The following is a 22994-nucleotide window of genomic DNA, read 5'->3' as shown; positions in this document are numbered from 1 at the left end:
TTTGAGTAAATTTGTGAGAAAGAAACTCTTTTCTTACTCTGTTACTTTGGACTACACTAGAGTTTTAAATTTTTCCTTTTTATTCGTTGTATTAAATTTTACTTATTTTTGCCTGCGATGCCCTGACATAGAGCGCTGCCATAAACATTACTCAAAAGCGCGGACTTCAACCTCTCCCCCAGTTTCTATTTGGTATTGATAGACCACGGAAAACCGGAGATATGATAGTTTTAATTTCATGGTTGAAAATATGTATTCTCCGCTAGAGGGCACGCATGCTCTTTGGATGGAATGGTTCATTCCTGCTGATTTTTCTAGTCAAAACTGAATGTATTTGTGCAATTATTTTTGCCTAATACGGTCATGTAATAGGTTATAGTGCTGTACAGGTAGTCCCTGGGTTGGGATGTGTCCGCCTTACGTGATTTCGACTTACGTGATTTTGACTTTACAACACTGGAATCTCGTCCGCCATTTAAAAAAAAAAAATTTTTTTTTTTTAATTCATTCATTGTGATCATCATCGGTATCATTGACAGTTGCAAGATGTGATGTGATTAAGAAGAAAAACAAGGGCTGACGGGAGAAGCATATGCTTATCAAGACCCGTCCCCCTGCAGCCAAGGACACACAATCAAACATGGTAGAGTTGCATACATTATATTACATGAGCTTTTTTTTTTTTTTTTCCCCCCCACATGAATTTTCTTCCCAAAAGTTATTGATTTGCCATAGCACTTAGGTAATGTTGTCGATCAGTATGAATTCATCGATTAGGGTGATTGCCAGATTTGTGTAGGGAGGAATAGCCAAGGGAGTCATGGAGGCCCACCTCCGCCAAAAGATGTTCCACATCTTTTTACCTCAAGTATCTTATTTTTTTACTTTTTTAATATGAAATATAATACATGTTTTGGTCAGTTATTTTGAGGTTTAGGGGGTATTTCGGGGTACTCAAAGGGTTAATTCCGATTTGCGTGAAAATTCGGGTTACATTGCCAGCCTAGGAACAGAACTCAGATGACCTTGTGTTGCGAAGAAAGAAAAAAATGTTTAAAAAAAACAGACATTGTAAACAGTTACCGATTATTTGTGTATTGTTTTCACTGAACACTTTTTTTATGTGTACCTGGGTAAATTGTTTGGATGACTACTTTTATTTGAGTAATATTAGATTGAAGTAACGCTACTCTTATCTAAGTAAAATTTTGGCTACTCTACTCTACCCACCTCTGATGGAGGGGGGGGGGGGGGGGGGGGGAGAAAAGGAAATGTATGACGTCAAGATTTTTGAGCGATTTTTATCTCCCCTACATTGGCAGGTTGATTAGGCTTTGGTACCATCTGCTGGTCTAACTTGCTTACTACATCTGGAATGTCCCCCTTTCTGATAGAGCAACACATACACATTCTTTTGTCGTTTTTATTTATACCTGTTTTTTAAATGTATTTTTGTACAATTATTTTATTTAATATTTAAAAACAAATATTGTACTAAATCTATTAAACATTCTTTTTCTTGTTAAAATATTTAGAATAATGTTGTAATAAATTTGTAAATATATATATGTGTGTGTGTGTGTGTATGACATATCATTTATTATTTGTTTCATGAGTTAATACCACAACTAGTGAACAGTACCAGACAAGTACAGTACTGTAGTTGAATTCCACTAGCTACTGCAGTACCCAACTTTATGCACTAGAGGTCAATGTTTATCCAATAATTACAACTTCTTCTGGGTCACTCAGTGCAAGTGGAACATAAATTTAACAGCAAGTTCACATTCAAATAAATATCGTTCGGGGAATTGGCAGTCTAGTGGATTTCCTTTTATTAATTTTTTTTAAGAATACGTAACATTTAAGTTTATTCACACTGTAAATCTGTCTCTGATGTAATAACCCCCACTAAAATTTTGACTTTTCAATTTAATGTCAAATATTAGCATTCCTTTCAAGCTTCTTGAGGCTGCAGATCAACAGGAATGTGCAGAATGCATTTCATAGCAAACATCAAACATTGTGTCTTTTATGACAATTCTCTCTGCTACTCTGTCGTGTTTTATGCCCGAGAAGCCTTTTCCTGAGCGTGGCAAGATAAGTGAGATTTTTTAGACTGCTAAACTGCTCTGAAGGGGAGTGACTGTCATGCTTCAGGTCCCTAAATCCCTAGATTAGATTTTTAGGAACAGAGGCGGCCGTTTGGCAGGAAATCAAAGCAGCTCTTGAAGGAGCGGGGGATCTGTTTTCAATGTACAAGGTTATATCTATGAAAATGACTGCTGCATAAACATTGCCTTCTGCTGAGGTACCTATGCACCTTTGTCCCGCAAGCCACATTCTGGCGCTTTTCCATATGTCGCTCATTTGACACAAATATAATGAATCACACACAGTGTAGTTCTCACAAAGTGTTGAACCCATTCTATTCAGGAACTCTTCAGATTTGGAAACAATAGGAAATAATATGAGAAAAACATTTTAATAAATCAAAGTTTCCCACTGCCGGACCCCCAGGTCAAGTGGATTGGATGTCTATCACTGTCAATGTCAGACAATAAATTAAAGGAATTTATAGACATTGTAGGGACTGATGTGCATGATAATGCAAAGAACACAAATATACTGCATATATTTCATTATTTATTATTCCTTATTTTCCAAAAGTGTTAGTAGTGGCAAAACATACAGTATTGGTATGATTAGTAGCACAGCACCATAATATTTTTTTAATACAGGCTACATACTGTACAGGTAAAATTAGCATTCTTAAAAAAAAAAAAAAAATCTTTGGATAAAGCGTTAGGCAGACGAGTACTCAGGTCACTGTTCAATGCCCATCTTTCATATTTAGTACACGGTTCAAGTATGATTATTACAAAAAAATAAAACATATCATAAGTTACAACTTCACGGTTATTACAGAGAACAGGATTACAAAATCATATCGCTACAAAAATGTCTGGCACATAGTGCGTCAAGTATTCTTTACATTTTCTGATACAGACCTCATAGCACAGTTGGCCTTCATTGTTATGAAGGTTTTCTAGCTGCTCATTGATTTTTTTATATATATATATACGTATATTCACTTGTATTTTTTTTTCAACCAATAAAAGCTGCTTTGTATGACAACAACAATAATAAAATGGCATCTCTATCTCTAACTTTGGTTAAAGCTTTTTTTTTAATGGGTTAGGCTGCAAGACGCATGGTAGAAAGCAAATCTTGTGGTGGATACACTGCTTGAACAGAAGTAATGGGACACATACAGGCAGCAATAATCTAATTTTACGAATAATGATCCAGTTTCATACAACAGGTCAGTCCATCAATATCAGTGCCAGCCCAAAACAATGAAATGCTCTTCCACTAAACAACAGAAGGCACATGAATCTGTATAGCCACCTAATGCCACTTAGAACACTAGAATAGTTTTACGCACAACTGATGTCAAGATTTCAAATTGAAAAACTATATTAGTGACATTGCTTAAATGTAAAGTACTCTGCTGGCCACAAGTATTGGCACCTCTGCAATTCTGTCAGATAATGCTCAATTTCTCCCAGAAAATGAGTGCAATCACAAACGCTTTGGTAGTAATATCTTCATTCATTTTGCTTGCAATGAAAAAACACAAAAGAGAATGGGGGGGGGGGGGGGGGGAAAGTCATTTTACACAAAACTCCAAAATTGGCCAGACAAAAGTATTGGCACCCTTTGAAAAATCATGTGATGCTTCTCTAATATGTGTAATTAACAGCACCTGTTACTTACCTGTGGCCATAACAGGTGGCGGCAATAACTAAATCATACTTGCAGCCAGTTAAAATGGATTAAAGTTGACTCAACATCTGTCCTGTGTCCTTGTGTGTACCACACTGAGCATGGAGAAAAGAAAGAAGACCAAAGAACTGTCTGAGGACTTGAGAAGCAAAATTGTGAGGAAGCATGGGCAATCTCAAGGCTACAAGTCCATCTCCAAACACCAGAATAAGTGTAAAGCCCATGGCACTGTGGTTAACCTCCCTAGATGTGGACGGAAAAGCAAAATTGACGAGAGATTTCAACGAAAGATTGTGCGGATGGTGGATAAAGAACCTCGACGAACATCCAAACAAGTTCAAGCTGTCCTGCAGTCCGAGGGTACAACAGTGTCAACCAGGGGCGGACTGGTAATCTGCGGGTTCTGGAGGATCACAGAACGGCCGGTGCCCTGGACGGCCGGCGGCCGCCATTCATTATACATCACTGTTTTTATCCCCCCTAGCCTCTCATTATCTACAGTTCGCATCCAATCCGACAGGTGGCAGCAATGCCCCTGGCTGTTCATCGCCAGTCTGATAGAAGAACGAAGAAAACAAAGTAGCCTTCATTGGTTCTTTGTAGAAGCAAACTAGCGAAGAGCGTTAATGCACAATATGGATGGTGGTGGCAAAAAAAGAGAAGGGTGGCGCGGAGAAGGTTAGGGAGAAAAAAATTAAAGAAACTGGAGAGCAAAGCATTAAAATGTCCTAAGTTGAAAAATATTTTCGCAAGCAGCAGTCTGGCTGCAACGGCCACGTCGGGTAACAGTTACTAACAGCAGCCCAGCCCCCGGCGATGGTGACAGGGGTAGCGGGAGCCGCTCTGACGTGCAGCCGGTGCAGGGAGAGAGAAAAGAAGAGGGAGGGTGTAATGATAAGCTGGTGGAAGTTCCCCAGACAAGCGCGGGGCAAGTAAAAAGGGATGAAAACGGTCACTTGCTCGGTATACTGGCAATTGTTATCCACCAGGTAGCTACATTTTAAATGAAATAAATGACAATTAAAGGGTTAGTGACAGCTAGTCCGTTTGCAATCGTGTCAAGTTACAGTATGCTAGTCCTACTATCACTCTCCTAAGGAAAAATATTTTAGCAGTAAAACAACGTATGCACACGCAGCAGCAATATTAATTCAGAAGAAATATAACAAAAATATTAATAAAATGAATGGCAAGTTAAATTGATATATTTTTTTAAATCATGTATATATCGTTTTGTTTTCTGGTTAATACTTTCCAATGAAGGTTATGTATCCAGGATTTATCTTGAAATGTTTATTGTATTTTCATTGAAATTTATTATTTGTATGGCAAGATTAATTATGGCAGGGGTCTCCAAACCGGTCCTCAAGGGCCGCAGTGGGGCCTGGTTTTTGTTTCAACCGATCGAGTACCGACAGTTTAACCAAGGAAGTTTCTGCTAAAACAAGCAGCACCTGACTGCAATCAACTGATTGCACATGTAAGACACCAGATTGGTGCATAGGTGTTGTCTTGTTTTGTTGGAATGAAATCCTGCGCCCACTGCGGCCCTAAGTGGAATAGTTTGGAGACCACTGAATTGTGGCATAAACAATGAAATCATTTTATAGACAGATATATAGGGATATATTATAATAAATTAGATACATAAAACTTGCTTTGAAAAATAAATTATTTCATTTGTTTTTCAGGTTGATCATAGAGCTAGTACAGAAAATGAGCCCAACTCCAGTTCAGCCTTGCAGTACTTTGAGCGCCCCAAGTCAGTTACAGTCTAGACACATTTTCTTCATTTTCTCTCAAAGTGCACGAAATTGATGCATTTTACAATAAAATGTAAAAAAAAAAAAAAAAAAAAGTCTTCCGGGGGGCATGCCCCCAGACCCCTAGGGGTCTGTGTTTCCCTTCGTATAGCGATTCTTGTGGGTTGGGCCGAGTCAAAGTCCAGGGCTGCTTTTTAGTCCCAGTCCGCCCCTGGTGTCAACCCGTACTATCCTTCGGCGTCTGAATGAAAAGGGACTCTATGGTAGGATACCAAGGAAGACCCCACTTCTGACCCAGAGACATAAAAAAGCCAGGCTGTGGTTTGCCAAAACCTACCTGAGAAAGCAAAAAACATTTTGGAAGAATGTTCTCTGGTCAGATGAGACAAAAGTAGAGCTTTTTGAGAAAAGGCATCAACATAGAGTTTACAGGGAAAAAAACGAGACCTTCAAAGAAAAGAACACGGTCCCCACAGGCAAACATGGCGGAGGTTCCCTGATGTTTTGGGGTTGCTTTGCTGCCTCTGGCACTGGACTGCTTGACCATGTGCATGTCATTATGAAGTCTGAAGACTGCCAACAAATTTTGCAGCATAATGTATAAGGCCCAGTGTGAGAAAGCTATGTCTCCCTCAGAGGTCATGGGTCTTCCAGCAGGACAATGACCCAAAACACACTTCAAAAAGCACTCAAAAATGGTTTGAGAGAAAGCACTGGAGACCTCTAAAATGGCCAGCAATGAGTCCACACCTGAATCCCATAGAACACCTGTGGAGAGATCTGAAAATGGCAGTTTGGAGAATGCACCTTTCAAATCTCAGAGACCTGGAGCAGTTGGCCAAAGAAGAATGGTCTAAAATCCCAGCAGAGCATAATAAGAAACTCATTGATGGATGCCAGAAGCGGTTGTTCGCAGTTATTTTGTCTAAAGGTTATGCTACCATGTATTAGGCTGAGGGTGCCAATACTTTTGTCCGGCCCATTTTTGGAGTTTTGTGTAAAATGATAATGATTTAATTTTTTTTTCATTCTCTTTTTTGTTTTTTAATTGTAAGCAAAATAAATTAAGGTATTACTAGCAGAGATTTGTAATTGCAATCATTTTCTGGGAGAAATTGAGCATTATCTGACAGAATTGGAAGGGTACCAATACTTTTGGCCAGCAGTGTATGTGTCTTGGCTCAATAAGGAACAGGAAATTAATATATAATAATTCCTTTTGATTGTACCATAACCTTTGTCCATGACTGTATGTCCAACCACTTTTGTTGATATATTGACAATTCTATATTTGTAACCCAAACCCTGACGGCCAGTATTTGTGAGGTAATTATTCTATCTAGTAGTCTTGAAAAGCACCATTCAGGAGGTTAGTGGTTATAAACACTTGCTTGAAAGCGGATACATAAACAATAACAACCTAATGACAAAGTCTATTTCTGATTTTGCAATGGTCAACACAAAGCGGGTCCAGAATAAATATGGTCAAACATAAATACACAGAGGTAGGGGATGTGGGTAATGTGCGTATATAAGGTAGTACGCACCTAAAAGGCAAAAGAGTCAAAAAGACAAAAACATAAAAGTGTCATCTACAAATATAGTTATCATGTGTTCTCGGTGAGTGGTCTTCCTATGTTTTTTTTTTTTTGTAGTACTTTTAAGTGGAAAGATACAAAATACAGTGGGCTATGGACTAATCTGAGTAGCTATTTGTATTTATTGTCCTCCAGTGGTTGGCCGCCATTACTGTGGTGTTTACACACCTATAGCTGCCCAGCGTCAGTCAATGTAAACGGTACCGTTAGCTGCTGTTGGCTGTGTGCTGTGGCGGCACACCTCAGCAATGGCGGACGGGTACTTCCAGTCGTTTGGCTCGGATTAGTCATTATCTTCTTCTGACAATAGCTAATTCGCCAACCTCAAATTTAAGGGAGGTCAATGGTTAGAGAAATTATTTATGCTATTCATGATGTATTTTAATTGCAGCACCATGTACATCCCACAATCACGACGTATAAGCAGTGTTGTTTTTGGCAACCATTTTAACTTTCGTCTTAGTCTTTTGGACGATAATACTTATTAGTCCTAGTCATATTTTAGTCATTTCATAATGTGTTTGTCTTTGTCTAGTTTTTGTTGACGAAAAATCAGACTAATTTCGGCCAGTTTTAGTCGACGTTTACTCAATATTTTTGTATGTGAAAATTTTCACTCCAACAATAAATAAATAAAAAAAGATCAACTATTTCGGATAAACATTGACAGGCGAGCACCTATTGTAGTATCTACAAATCTATCACGTGATAATACACACTCAGCAGGAAAGGAGTACCTTATTTTCAATTATTTATACCCACCTGGTCGCCACGAACTGTATGTAAAAAAAAAAAAAAAAAAAATGTCTGAGAGTTTTAAAAGACGCTAGCAATAGCCTAATGCTAACCTGAATGCGAATCCTATGCTAACGCTATGAGTTACATTTAATGTGTGATGATCACTCAGCACAGACCTTTAAAGGCTAAAGCAAGGGTGCATATTCTTTCTTGCTAAGGTAAAAAGAACAAATTTTACCGTGTGTGTCTCAAAACAAGCAATGGGAAGACTGGAGAGGACACTAATGGGTGAGTTGAGAGGGGCGCAGCACGTAACATGAGTGAGACAACCAGACACTGCTACAATATAGGGTAACTACACATAAAATGTCAGTCATTGTGAACATGTAATGGAAACTATGGCGCACATTTGTATCGTTTTAGTCTTGACAGACGGAAACTGGCATTTGTGTCGTTATGTTTTAGTCTCCCGTGTCGTTATGTTTTAGTCTCCCAAGACACGTTTTTCGCTCGTTATCATCTCGTCATTCTCATGAAAAAATTGTTTGTCGACGAAATATTTTCGTTGTTGTCATCGTTGACGAAAACAACACTGCGTGTAAGAAATTGTTGTGCAAATGACAAAGACTAACAGCGTGTTAGTCACGACGTAACATCAGACAACTCGGTCCCAAATCTTTTTCTTATGTTGCAAACAAAACAAAGCTAGGTAAGCATAAGCTATAAAATAAGCCTGTTTTAGCTTGTCTAAGCTAAAAGCAACCCAGTCAATGGGCAGGCTAGGTCCGGCTAAGGTTGGCCTAGACCGAGGAGAAATGAGGAAATGAGGCTAGGCTGGGTAAAAATAGAGTGGTTAAAACTAGTGATGACCTAAAACGCTAAACTAAAGTTACTTTGTTATTTTAAGTTATCTTTAGCTGAGACAAGCAAAACACACAAAACAAGCTCAACTTAAGGAAACCGAGTATGTTTACAAGGGACAAGCCACGGCACTTAACAAAACAAAGCAGCGAGGTCAAGCACAGGTTTGCGTAGAAAAGCTAAATAAGCCGAGTTTGCTGAGACTGTACATATCAAGGTAAACAGTCATGAGTGTCATAATTGTAAGCTATTCCTTGAAGACGATTGCTTAAATTGTATCCTGTCAGGGAAATAAACATTGAAACATTTGGTTGCATTCGCAGTCAGTCAGGTGAAGGACTGTGTCCCTTTGTGTGTCACAAGACGGTTTCCGGCGTCTTTGATTATCAATCATTCTTTCAAATATGAACAGTTCCACTTTAATGGCACCATAAAATCACAGTTGCCATGTGATTTGGTCAAGTCAGGGACTGTTTTTCAACACACTGGCAGATGTCAATGCCGTGTTACCAACCAGTATTCTTCAAGTTCTTGTTGGTCAGCTGTCTTCAGAATCCTCAATGGACTTGAAGAAGGAGGCCGCTGTGTGCCTGCGGAATGCATTTCCCGCAGAAACCGCCACAGCGGCCGTAGATTCTCGTCCCGTCCTGCAAAGTAGAACAGCACAAGCTAAGGTTAGATAGGTCAGATCAGTACTTCTCCCCCCTGGGCGCAGAGCGATGCCAGGGGGGGCGCATGTGACCTCGGGGAATATGTTTTTTTTTTCTCCTTTTTTTTTTTTTTTTTGCCGTACTGGAATAAAGTGTACTTGCACATCCACTGTGGCAGTGGCGCTCTCCTTTTCAGAGTGCGCGCAGTATTTATGAACTAAGGAAGAGCACTCAGCACACACAGAAAACATATGAAGAGCAGTGCTCCGCCGCTGTTTTCGAAAGCCGTTTTCCGACCGGACTAACTCACGCAGCGACCCACTGTCTTGTCCGGTTCTCACGTCGCCGCCCGAAAAGTGCCATTTTCGGCTTGGAATCGTCACGACGACCGCCCTCACCTACGGTTCTACCTCGGCCGCCGAGAATGCGTTTTTTTCGTGCCGTTTGCCTTTTAGTTTTGACTTTTACTACAGTGGGTAATGAGGAAAGACCACTGTTTACTGTGTCTAAAAATAATTATAGCGGACAGCCAGAAGCCAAAACAATTAAGACGCCACTTGAATACATTAGACCCCAATCTCATTGATAAGCCGCTTGATTGTTTTTCAGCGAAAACGGCCGAATATTTCCAACAATCGTTCTGTTTTGTCAGTGTAATATCAGTAAACCCATTAGCATTGTTAGCATGCTCATTGCAAGATAACTCCACACCATTGCAAAGGAGGTACAAAAATAGAAACTGTCCTTCTGTCCAAGGACGCTTTTTTTTTTTCTCTTTTATTCAGTTTTGTTTTTTCGGTCAATTTTTTTGGGCATATTGTCGTCATGATTGAATGTTTCTAATCAATTTTAATTTGTTATTATTTACTGATTTTATTACATTTTATTTTTCTGTATCAAATGGTAAAAAATGTTCCTTGAGTGTATTTTTTAATTTGGATGGGACTTTTTTTTTTTTTTTATTCAGGCAAACTGATGCGCGTCAAGTCTTCTCTGTTACAAACAAAACAATGTTAATAAAGTTATACTTTATTATAAGTTGATCTATGTTACTTTTTTTCTTTATTAGGGAAAAAAGGACACAATGTTAGGCAGATGCGTATTTATAATGGTAATTTTATAGACAAATTATACTATTACAGTGGCGGCAGAGAGTTTGGGGGGGGCGCGAAACATTTACGTCTTCCTTGGGGGGGGCGTAACAGAAAATAATTGAGAAGCACTGGGTCAGATGAATCCACCAACTCCCTGACAGTTTTCTGCTTATTTGAAAACAATTTTTCAAACAGTTCCTTACCTCGGACCTGTGTACCTTGACAGAAACATAGTTGCCCTGAGATGACCATTTGGTGGCCTCAGCAACTCTGAACCCAGTGCCAATTAGATTGATGCTGAACTGGCCCTGCAAGGATCCATAAATCAGTCCTTGTGTCCCAATTCCACTGTATTTACTGCTTATCCTATGAAGAAGTAATTGGACAAACTTAATGGATGAGTGTTTGACAAACCTGTGGACACTTTGCGGCACTGTAACAGTCCCCTGCTGTAGCAAAAGGCACAGGTCGACCAACAGGAGTTTGGGAAAAGCGCAGGTCGGTAACTGAAGGACAGCAAAGTTGGAAATATAATCAGTATGCAGACCCCTGAAAGGCATTATACTGAGCTATAGGAAATAGATATATGGTCTCACTAGTTTCTGTTATTCATGTTTAGTATGTATAAATCTTAGAACCTTTATAGGTGCTGGAACTTGTGCAAATGTGTTGTGCAGAAAACTCTCAGGATGTTTGAAAGCTCCCTCCTGAACACTTATCATTGTCCCATTAAAACAGTATTTCTCAAATAGTGGGGCGGCCCGCTCTAGTCTATGCAATGGGACACGTGGAAACACGCTTTTTTTTTTTTTTTTTTTTGCCATACTAGAATAAAATGTAATAGCACATTCATTACAGTAGAAGGGAGTGACACTCTCATTGTCAGAGTGCTGCAGAAGTATTAGTTTTGTGTTGGGTTTTTATGCAATGTGCATGTGCACACACAGCACAAAGTGAGAGACAATGTTCTGTGAAGAGACCGTCAAACTATTTTTAAAAATGTATTCACCAGAATAATGATGAAAAGAAAGCACAGAGATGAGATAAAAGAAAGTCTCAAATAAGTTTGCACCAGGAAATATGAAAAAAGATATGTAGCGCTTGACTTCAAAAGGACTACGGTAAGGGACAAGAAAAGACCCGTTTGTTTACTGTCTAGAAATGTTGACAGATGACAGCATTAAGGCAAACAATTTAAAGGAACCTCTGACTTTGACTTGTAGGCTCGGACTAGCCACAATTGTTCTCTTTTACTAAAACATATTATGAGAAACACATACATAAATATTAATGCCATTGAACTAAAAATATAACATTTAGTACATGTTTTGACCTACGGAGGGCGCCATGTTTTACGCACGCAATGCATGCTGGGGGTGATGACTAAGCTTGAGAACGCTAAACCGATACGACCGGATATCCGGTTTTACAGGTGAGAGATACAGCTGTATCGATAGTAAAGTTACCATTCGACAGTAATTAGCCATTAAATATTCAATGAACCGATAGTAGAGATAGAATTCGGCTATCGCGAGCACAAGAATCGGCTTCTAATGCCTCGTTCAACGCATTGCTTAATGGGATAATAATTTAGCTTTTACTTCACGTGCTGTGCTTATGTCATTCACCACACAGCGCACTTAGATTGAGACTGCACGCATTATATATTATGGACAAGTACAACTCACGGTCATGGTTGCCTCAACTTCCCATGCATTTCGGCTGAACCGCTACTAGTCGCCGTCATTAACCGGTCGTCACGGGCGTGTCATAACAACGCGAGAGCTAACAAAACCATTGTAACGCACGCTCCGTAGCGTTTTCTTCACAGCCCAAAACTAAACTAATAGTGGCAACGAAGCAACATGCTAAAACAATGGACAGTTTGAGCATCGACACCAGCGACGTCCAGCGAGTGATTTTCAACGCACCCAGGAAAACAAAAGTGGGACTTTGAAGTGATGAAGGCAGCCAGATCTGTTCGCATGGGACAGAGCTAGTGTGAAGTGTGGAGCGGTACAGAGACTGCGAGTTTTTAACCCTGAAAAATAACCCACTACAATGGTGGAAAGGGTAGCACGACCCTCTGGAGATTTTTTTTCCCCAGGAAACGCAGTCTACTTAAACATGAACATGTGGATTAGTTGATCTTCCTCAAGAAAAAATCAGCCCTTCAAAAAGATATGGACAGTGATGAGGAGTAAAAAATGTGGAGACACAGGCATAAGTGAAGACTTTGCTGTGTATAAGGTTAAAGTAATGATTATTGACCTGTCTGTCTAAAATGCCATATTTTTATTCCCCCAATTATACCAGTGGTAAAGCATAATTTATTATTTATTTATGATAGCATTGCAGGTGTAATTCTTTTTTTCTAGAGCTGGTGCATATAATTAACATTTTTTGTTTGGAAGATGTTTACGTTGAAAGTTTGCATTTAAATTACTTAACTCTTGTGTTCAAAACACCAGGAAATACAGTAATTGAATTACTGCACTTTACTGTTGTCTGTCACTGGAGTTTTATTATCAATCCCATCCAACAAAATGATGGTCATATAGTAAGCCTTAATTTTTTTTCATAAGAAAATAAAACATTGGTACGAAATTTTGTTGTTTAATTTTGCTATTAGAAATGTGTTTTTTTAATATGTTTAAAATACTGTACGAACACACACAACAAATGTTTACTATCGTATCGTTTTCATTCTGTATCGAACCGTATCGTTCTTAAACTGCATCGAATCGTATCGAATAGCTCGGCCATAAAAATGTATCGTTTTTTAATCAAATCGTAACCTGTGTATCTAGATACATATCGAATCAGCTTCATGCCAGAGATTCCCAGCCCTAGTGATGACGCGGTTGAGCTGGACCGGAAGAATAGCTGTGCAAGCTAGCAAGCGAAGCTAGTGTGATGACTGGCATGATTTTGTCACATCCTGCTGCTGATCAGATTGTTTTGTTACAGAGCTGTGGGATGAGTTCCCAATGTCGTACCTGCATTGAATTCCAGATCATTAGCAGTGCCTTACAACCGATCCTCGGCGGCTTGCCGCGATGTTGACTTGCTACTATTTGACAGCTTGTATATCCCTTCTTTGCTAGTTACATCATTGCCTTGTTTTTTTTCATTTGTCTGCCTCTCACCGCGGTTTTCCGTTTTTTTTTCTTTTCTTTAATTGATCCCAACGTACACTCACGGACCCTTTTTGTGTCTCCCTTTTCACGATCGCGTGCTTTTTTGTGTCTTCAAGAAACCCTTCGACGCAATGTTATTGTTGCCTGCTTGCTGTTTGAAGTGAATTTGACCCAAACATATGCAAGGGATAGCAATTTAACGATTTAGACAATGCTACAATTCCCTCCACCAAAACGCTATTATGCTCAACCTTTAATGGATTTCTCAATTGATCAAGTGGGGAATCCCAAAAATTAATGTCTGAAATGATATCTCAGTGCACGAAATCTCATCACGCTTCATCTTGAATTCATTGCTTCTCTTTGCTCATTGCAGGCTGCCAAAACCAAATGAGTACCATGCAGAGGGAGGATAAAAACATGTGCTATTAGGATGCAGACGACAGGAGAGCTGCTCCACACACACACATACACGCTAATCCAGTAATCATGAGGAGGAGGCAGGTCCAACTATAGTAATGAGCAAAGCGATGTAGCCTTAGGATGTTCTCTGTAACAGTATTCAATAGTGATGCGAGTGCATGCACGGCTGCTTGCAAAAACCTCCCAGTTTCTAATAAAGTAAGCGCTATAGACTCTTGCCTGACATGTTATCATTATAAGGATGTTATGGGTGGGTGCAGGCCTTCACGTGCACACATGGATCCCTTTCGTTCGTACGTGTTTGGAATCAGCTTGTCCTTGGAAGGTCATTTATTCGATTTTTGGGGAGCAAAGGGGGTTTTGAGAAAATGAGACCCGATGACGTACGGCGTAGCCCATGTGTGGTCTCGCTGTGGCAGACAGGCAATAACTAAACAATGACTCACGCAATATCCTTAGGTTGGTCAGGTCCAGGCGGACCTTGTGGAAGAGGGTGTACCCCGCCGCGGTGTAGTCATTCCTGCAGTTGCAGTCCTGTCTTCTGCTACCATTGTAGGGGCATTCGAAGGGGTTTAGGAGCCTTTGAAGTAAAAACAGCAAGTTTAAAGCACAGTACATTAACCGACAACCAGGCCTTAGTCAAAGTCAGCAAAGACCCAAAAGAAATTATTATTACTAAAGAAATACGTTTTTTGGAAATACTTCGAAAACGGTTCTCAAAGGTTAAGCGGAGATTTTCATCATCAGCCAATCATGAGACCAGTTTACAGTCTTCGTCCGGGTTGCCACTGCTATGTCAAACAGTCCGAATTATGTTTTGTTGAAATTCGCCTCCTCAGTCAAGCCGCACGGAAACAGCGACAGCCAAACCAAGTGCCGCTCTACCGATGCTGCTTCGCGCGCGCCAACCGGGAAGGCGGAATTTCGCGCGTTCATCTCTGATGTTAACTCTTTGTACTGACTCCATGTTTCAAAAGTTTAAAAAAGACTCGCCGAAAGCAGGTTGACAATTTATTGGTCAACAATGGTCAAAAACAAGGCTAAAACAGATGACAGAGGGACAATTCTGGGTCCAAAACAAGGCTACATGTTTCCGAGCAGCAAAATCTGTGTTATCTCAGTGTCCAGTGTTTTTTAAGTCCGTGGTGAAGGGGTCGGGTCGGAGGTGTGTCCGGGCGTTGCTTTTGGGTCCTCCCCTCTGTGGGCGGTTTAGGTTTGTGCGCGGATGGGACGTGGTTGCCATCGCGACCGACGCTGGTCTTGACGTCTCAAGCACCCGCTATCAACTTTGTTATCCGGGCTGGCTCTAATTGTTTTAGGACAAAGAGCGCTTTGTCCTTGCAGAACTGATTTGCAAGTTTTGGTGCGTCAATCTTGCTCGTGACGCATACGTTGGGCTGCTATGGTAAGATGTCGTTGTGTATCTATGCTGCTTTTCATTGAACTATGGTTTGCTATTTATTTTATATTAGGTGCAGTCCTACAGTAAATATGAGAAATGATACTATTCCCTGGTTAATTATATTACGTGTGTTCGAGTAATGCAAACAGTTAGTCGGTGCCTACGAGAAATGGTACCATTTTTCCTTTCCCCCCCTCAGGAGCCCCGATAAGGTGATTAACTTTACTGTGTCAAGGGCACTGAGTGAAGTCTGCCTAAACTATAGTTCGATGAATGTGTTAGACTAATGCAAACAATAATATGGTGTGTGCGAGAACGGTACCTTTTCCCTTCAGCTTACCACTTAAGCAAAAAAAAAAAAAAAAAACCTCGTCACGAATCTTAAAGGATTCAAGACAACAAGAAAAGCAAAACGAGGATATGCATTCATTTGCCGTGGCAGTGCTACATTATTTTGCATGTGGATCCCTTGGCCGGTGCTACGTAATTTAGCATGTGGATGCATCAACCGGGACAAAGTTAAAAGTCTACGCATGTATATATTTAGCAGGTAATTGAAATTAAAATGGATAGAGCAATTAAATCTTTGTGAAGGCTGTCAATGGATTACATATATAAAAAATAACATTTATTTCTTTGCCAGGGTGCTTAGACATTGAGAAAAGTAGGCCTCCCCGACTTGGTCATGGTGACATAAACCAACTTGGACCTTGTATCACGGCTCTTTTAACCGTCATTTCTAAATGTTAGCATTATTACATAGGAAACAGCTTGCATGAAAATTAAAAATAAGATATATTTTGCAGAGGACTCGTCACTTGCCCCTTAAAGTTCTTTTCCTCCAGGTTTTTCAATGAAGTGGTATTCTGGCAACTCGTAGGGTGAGGGTATTTTGTACTAGTCAGTATTTTGATCTCGAGTCCCTGACAAAAGTCTTGTCGCTTATCCATTTTGTAGAAACAATTGCTACTAACCTGACTTTTAATTATTCAATTGGTTTCAGAAATGGCTCATATGAAAGCTAAGACCCTCCCAAATGATGTTGAAGGGACAAAAACATATTTGTTTCACTGAAAAAAGATTTATCATTTAATGAAGACATAAAGGTCAAATTTTGGCAAGACAAAAGTTTTGTCGCCTCCAGAAAGTAGTGTGAAAATTGAACAAAAAATGTACTTCAAATACAAAAATATGTTACATAACATAAGCGAATTAAGTAGTGGTGCTGTGAGATCCAAATTTAATATTTTGTATGACTTCCATGGCCTTGAAGGACTGCATCCATGCGGCTTGGCAAGGATTCATACAATTTATTGATGAAGTCATCAAGGACATCAAAGAAAGCAGTCTCGCATGCCTCCCAGAGTTCATCAACATGCTTGGGTTTCGTCTTCCATGCTTCTTCGTTCATCCTACCCCAGACAAACTCAATGATGTTCATGTCTGGTGACTGGGCTGGCCAGTCCTGGAGGATCTTGATTGAAGCATGCGATGGAGCACCATCCTGCTGCATAATTTGTCCCTTTTTATGGTTAGGAATGTAAGAGGCAGCTAAGATTTTTTAATATTTCAGACTATTTATGTATCCTTCCACCCTGCAGATCTCTCGCACACCCCCATACTGGATGTAACCCCAGACCATGATTTTGCCACCACCAAACTTCACTGTTTTTTGAGTGAATCTCGGATCCATGCGGGCTCCAGTAGGTGTCCTGCAATATTTGTGGCGACTGTGGTGTAATTCAATGTAAGATTCATCTGAAAAATCCACCTTTTGCCACAAAAATGAAAACAAAGAAGATCAAGATCCTCCAGGACTGGCCAGCCCAGTCACCAGACATGAACAGGATGAAAGAGGAAGCATGGAAGACGAAACCCAAGAATGTTGATGAACTCTGGGAGGCATGCAAGACTGCTTTCTTTGATGTTCCTGATGACTTAATCAATAAATTGTATGAATCCTTGCCGAACCGCATTGATGCAGTCCTTCAAGCCCATGGAGGTCATACAAAATAATAAATTTGGATCTCACAGCACCACTACTTAATTCGCTTATGTTATGTAACATATTTTTATATTTGAAGTACATTTTTTGTTCAATTTTCACACTACTTTCAGTAGGCGACAAAACTTTGGTCTTGCCAAAATTTGACCTTGATCTTTTTTCAGTGAAACAAATATAACATCATTTGGGAGGGTCTTAGCTTTCAAATGAGCCATTTCTGAAACCAATTGAATAATTAAAAGTCAGGTTATTAGCAATTGTTTCTACAAAATGGATAAGCGACAAGACTTTTGTCAGGGACTGTGGTTGCAGTACCATTTTTGGCTACCAATCCTACATTGTGCACCTTTACAGACTTGAAGTCTCAAATGTTCTTCAGGGTTTCGACAGGTATCAGCAAATCTCATTTAATGCCACTATAAACTAATTGAATGCCCATGCCTGACTGCAGATAGTTTCACACATACAAATTGTAAGTAGAGTTGTCTGATAATGACTTTTAAATTGATAACCAATATCCTGATATTGTGCAACACCAAAAAACTGATACCGATATCAAACCGATACCGATATATGCGATCGTCGACTAACATATTAATGCTAATTGCATTGTGATGCCCTACTGGATACTTTAATAATGATAAATGTGATAACTTCAAGGTTTTCCAATAAACATTCTGCGAAAAATAAGAGAACAACTTCAACTGAAGTTATGGAAAAAGTGCCTATATTGCACCACCACATTTATTGTTGAAATCAAAATAATGCAAACATCAGTTTTTGGCTCAATTGCAAGTGCTTATATGGCACTGCCATATCACATATGGCTCACAAAGTGCTTCTGGCTCAAAAATAACAACAAAGGCACAAAGCTTCAGTACAGTGAATGAGGTAAGTAATGAATTTATAATTCATTATTTTTCATTTGTTTATTGTTCATTTAATTTTTGCAACATGAATGCAAATGGTCTGCTTACATAACAAATTCCAAGCATCTTAGTTTGGAGACATATAATGGTCAATAAGCATAACTGCTATGCTAAGCTGTTACCAACCCTTGGACAAAGGTATAACGCTTCCACATTCACTTTGAAGGCAGCATGCATATTGGCCAAAAACAGATGTCGATATTATCCGACATCATTTTGAAATGCTTTTATCAGCTGATATTATCAGCTACCCGATAATATCAGACAAATCTAATGAATTATGTAAATAAGTTATTTTTATCATCAAGTTTACATAATTTTTAATGCCTCAATCATTAAGTTTAATGCTTTTTAAGGCCTGAATTTTGACAAAATTCATTTAATGATTTTTAATGACCCGCATAAACCTTGTTTTTGTTCTTCTGATTTAAAGGCGTATTGAGTTCTTCCATCATTTACCTGTAGCCGTACACTTCCGAGTAATTGTCCGTCTGGCCACTGCGAAGTGTCACATATTCCTTAGGGAAATCAGTTTGCATTTCTGCGCAGTAAATCTGCAGAGGAAGAGAGAAGACTTAAGAAGGAAAGCAACTCCCTCACAAAGTTTGCGTAAACACTATAAACACACCTGTAGGATGCGGGACTTGACTTTGAGATAATATTCCCCGTCCATTCTGACACTCTGTCGTATCTGGACCTCACGGCAGGAAGTGAACAACTGGCCTTGAGTGGGAACGATAGAGAGAGGTTATTTTACTCTATCAGTTAGGGATGTCCCGATTACATATTTTTGCACCCGAGTCCGATTCATCCGATTTCGAGAATCTGCCGATACCGAGTCTTGATCTGATACCGTAAAAAAAGTTGTTCTTTTCTTTTTTTTTAACATCTTACGTTCCCACCGTGCCGCCTTCATAATGTGAATTATTTTTTAACAAGACCAACGTAGAAAAATACTTGTCTTTATTAAATGCTTCTGTTAGGGCCGCTGCTCCCTGAGCCTTGCTCTTTCTCTTTGTGTGTGTGTCTTGATTGCAGGATTGGACAGATGGGTGAGCCTAGGTCCAGGTGCAGTCAATCATCGTTAACAGCCTACTTAAGGCTAGGGATGGGAATTGATAGGATTTTTACGATTCCGATTCCATTATCGGTATTGCTTAACGATTCGATTCTTTATCGATTCTCTTATCGATTCTAATTTGGGGGGAAAGAACAAACGTTTTGATTGGCATCGAGTTTGTTTAATCAGAAGTCACAACCTTACAAACTCACAACGAGATCAAAAGAGGGCCAAAGCCTCAATTTTAACTATGGCAATAAGTGGCAAATACACAAGAATGTGTAACATTTTACTGAAACATTTATCTAATAGAAATAAAAAATATTGGTATATATTGGCAGATAGGTTTTTGTTCTGCCTTTGGCAATATGTGTTAAAGCAGGGGTCCCCAAACTTTTTCCTGTGAGGGCCACATAACTTTTCCCTTCTCTGATGAGGGGCCGGGGTCAGTTTGTTACAGAAAAAGTGTGACGATTGCAGAAGTGCATAAATGTAAAAAATTATTGTTTTTCAGAAAGCCACAATCAAATAACCCTTTCTGGATTCTTTATAATAATAATAATAATTAATAATAAAAACACTATTAATTAAATAGATAATAACCAAATAACCCTCTCTGAATTCTTCAAGGAAAACGCCAGAAAATAAATAACACGATTGAGAAAACAAAAAAAGAAAATTCAAAATGGCCGGACCAAATGTGGAGGCGGGCCGTATTTGGGCCGCGGGCCACAGTTTGAGGACTCCTGGAGCGCGCATACACCCAAAGAAGAAATGCCGCATCCAAGTGAGTGAGAGGGAAACACTTCTATGAGCCTACGTTCTTTGTTAATGTTAAAATCTACAGAGACAACGCCTGTATGTATCATCTTTTGTGTTGTTGTTGTTGTGTTTCCACTCGCGATCGGACACTTAAATCCAGTTGTGTAGTGGTTTGAACGATGTGCTAATGCTAGCGAACGAATGCTAACCATACTGTTATTAGCAGCTAATCATCGCTGATTTACGTTGATGCAAACCTGTTTGTTATTGGGGACGAAATTGATTTGTTTCATTTCTATTCTTAGTTTCACTCTTCAAGTGATGGTTGAATAAAGTCAGCAAATTATACCAACGTCTTCTGCATCGTCATTTGGGAGTTTAGCTAGCTGTATAGCCGGGACTTTTTTTTTTTTTTTTATAGCCAGGACTGAGCCTTAGCCTCTCTGTGAGGACAGCGCAATCGTATTCCCTCCCGATGCAGTTATTTCCACCTTGCAATGACTGCAAGTCGCTTTGTTGTAATTTTTCCTCGTGAAGTGAAGACACACTTTCGAGCGTTTGAACCTACGTGCTGTCATTGTTATGTTTGTGGCTGCAAGGCTCGTGCTTACCCATCGTAACCTTTCATTTTCACACTCTTTCCTGGTGAAGTGTAGTCAAACTTTGGAGCGAGTGGTTCTTGGCGCCATGCTAGTTTGATGCGTCTGGACAACAACACACGTCACGATGCAATACGCGTCTTTAGGAATCGTTAAAGGGATCGTGAAGGCTTTTTCATTGTGATGTCGAGGCCTCGAAACACTCGGAACCGGTTCCGAATTGGAATCGGATTTCGATTCCCATCCCTACTTAAGGCAGTCCCTGGCCTCACTTCGTCACCAGATCAACAACTCTACTCCACGAGTTTGTGACTCTAGTGTTCACTTTGATCCACGATGTGTATTGCTTCTATTCAGCTGAACTTGTCTTTGTTCACAGACCCTGCATTGCTCACCTGCCTTGACAGCTCACCTGCTCACTCGACAAAAGCCCACCTGATCATTTGGACACAGACTGCTGTCATATTATGCAAAAAACTATTGTTACCCCTACCACCTTGCCTGTCTTTGTGCTTGGGTCCCAAGCTCACCCAGAACTTGAACAGCTTCATTGAGTGAGTCCACTCAAATCAGCTCATGCCGCTGAGAACAACCTCTCACTTACACACTGAGTTGCCACAGCACACTACCGCTAGTGTGTAACAAGCTAAAACGATGATTGACACAACTGCGCCTTTGATCGTAGAGCTATCTCGCTTCCCTGGCAAGATCAAAGCTACAAACCTGTCAATCATCGTTAAACTTAACTAACAAACTCCAGTGCACAGCTAACCAAGAAAAGCAGCAGGAGGGAGAGAAAGGCTGTACAAGCATGAAGCATGAACAAAAACATAAAAACATAACTATATATTTTTTTCTAATTTAAAACCCGATTCCTTGCACCCGATTCCGATCCTCTGGAAAATGGCCCAATTTCCGATCACGTGATCGGATCAGGACATCCATAGTAATAGCAATAGCATCTGTGTTGGTGGATTTTCGGGCCATAATCCAGAGGAACAGGCACATACTTTGGTGGTACAGTACATGCTATAATCGTTTTTGTTCTAACACATCATGAGTACTAAGAGAGTACCTCTCAATATAGAGCAGAGCTACCAGTGTTACCACAAAAATTTTAAGTGCGATTTTAATGAAAATTAAAAAAAAAAAAATTTTGAGGAAGCACCGGCTTCTTTCATATCTGCGATGTGGCAACATTTTGGTTTCCCCATGGACTTCAATGCGGAGGGAGAGAAAATATTGAAGAAAAAATAAATTGCAAGCATTGCTCAGCGCTCGTTCCCCATGCTAATGGCAACACTTTTATAACATGACTCCGGCACCTCAGCCGGCATCACCCACAGATATCACTTTCTCAGGGTAGGACAACCCCGAAGATGACACCAGTGAAAACACACGGCGGGATTCGTTAATTTATTTGCAACGCTTGACCCGCGTTACATTGTTCCCTCGCGGACATATTTCTCCAGCAACGTAATCCCCGATATTTATGAAATGGAACGCAAAGACATCGAAGATGATTTCGCTAAAGCACATAGTTTCGCCCTGACCACTGATAGTTGGAAGTTGGACGTCCCGTGCTACAGAGTGCTACTACCTAACTGTGACGATCCACTATAATTCATACCTGTCAAATTGTACGGTCTCGTCGTAATTTGTACAAGTGAGCACTCATTTTTAAATGTGTACGCCGTACGTTATGTTCAAAATCTGCACGTTTTTCATGCATTATGGTTTTTTTTTTATCCGTTCGGATTTGGTCACCGTTTCTGCAACGAGACAATGCGTTGGTTGAATGACGCGAGAAAAGTCAGAGACTCGGAGAGGAAAGAGTGTTGAGACGCTGTCGCAAACGCGATGCTAGGCTATGTGGCTCCAATATTACCTGACTTAGCCGACGACATACAATCTACGCCTAGATATCACATGCATATAGAACTACGTACATGCGAAATGACAGACCTGGTAGCGTTACTTAACAGCCGCCATTTTAGAGCAGTAAACGTCTCGGAAAGGCTCTGTTGTAGTAAACCTTAGGAGCGAACCTAAGCAACTTTTTATCTAAAATACTCCTAAATCGGCAAAATCTTGACTTGAGTCTATCTTTAAAGGATGAAAAAGTTTTAAAATTTTCACATGTCGAAAGTAGACAGAAGGGAACTAATGCAAAAACGGGAG

The 22994-nt window shown here is 39.9% G+C and overlaps 1 protein-coding gene across 5 annotated transcripts in view; it reads right to left on the bottom strand.

Moving 5' to 3' along the window:
* Positions 1 to 4638: 4638 nt before the first annotated feature.
* Positions 4639 to 22994, bottom strand: part of LOC130916739 (A disintegrin and metalloproteinase with thrombospondin motifs 20) — a 301389-nt gene continuing 283033 nt past the window's right edge. For 4 of the 5 annotated variants that reach the window (XM_057837674.1, XM_057837675.1, XM_057837672.1 and 1 more), the window contains 5 exons: positions 19021 to 19115; positions 18852 to 18946; positions 14503 to 14636; positions 10908 to 10999; positions 4639 to 10801 (listed from right to left, as the gene is read on the bottom strand). In XM_057837674.1, the coding sequence (XP_057693657.1) occupies positions 10517 to 10801; positions 10908 to 10999; positions 14503 to 14636; positions 18852 to 18946; positions 19021 to 19115 (701 nt within the window). In that variant the 3' untranslated portion in view covers positions 4639 to 10516. The remainder of the gene's footprint in view (positions 10802 to 10907; positions 11000 to 14502; positions 14637 to 18851; positions 18947 to 19020; positions 19116 to 22994) is intronic. The other variant, XM_057837673.1, reaches the window with a different exon arrangement.

Source organism: Corythoichthys intestinalis, chromosome 5 (assembly GCF_030265065.1).
Source record: "Corythoichthys intestinalis isolate RoL2023-P3 chromosome 5, ASM3026506v1, whole genome shotgun sequence".
NCBI classification, from domain to species: domain Eukaryota; kingdom Metazoa; phylum Chordata; class Actinopteri; order Syngnathiformes; family Syngnathidae; genus Corythoichthys; species Corythoichthys intestinalis.
Note: the sequence above shows the minus strand (reverse complement) of the source record. Positions and strands in the feature narration are given on the sequence as shown.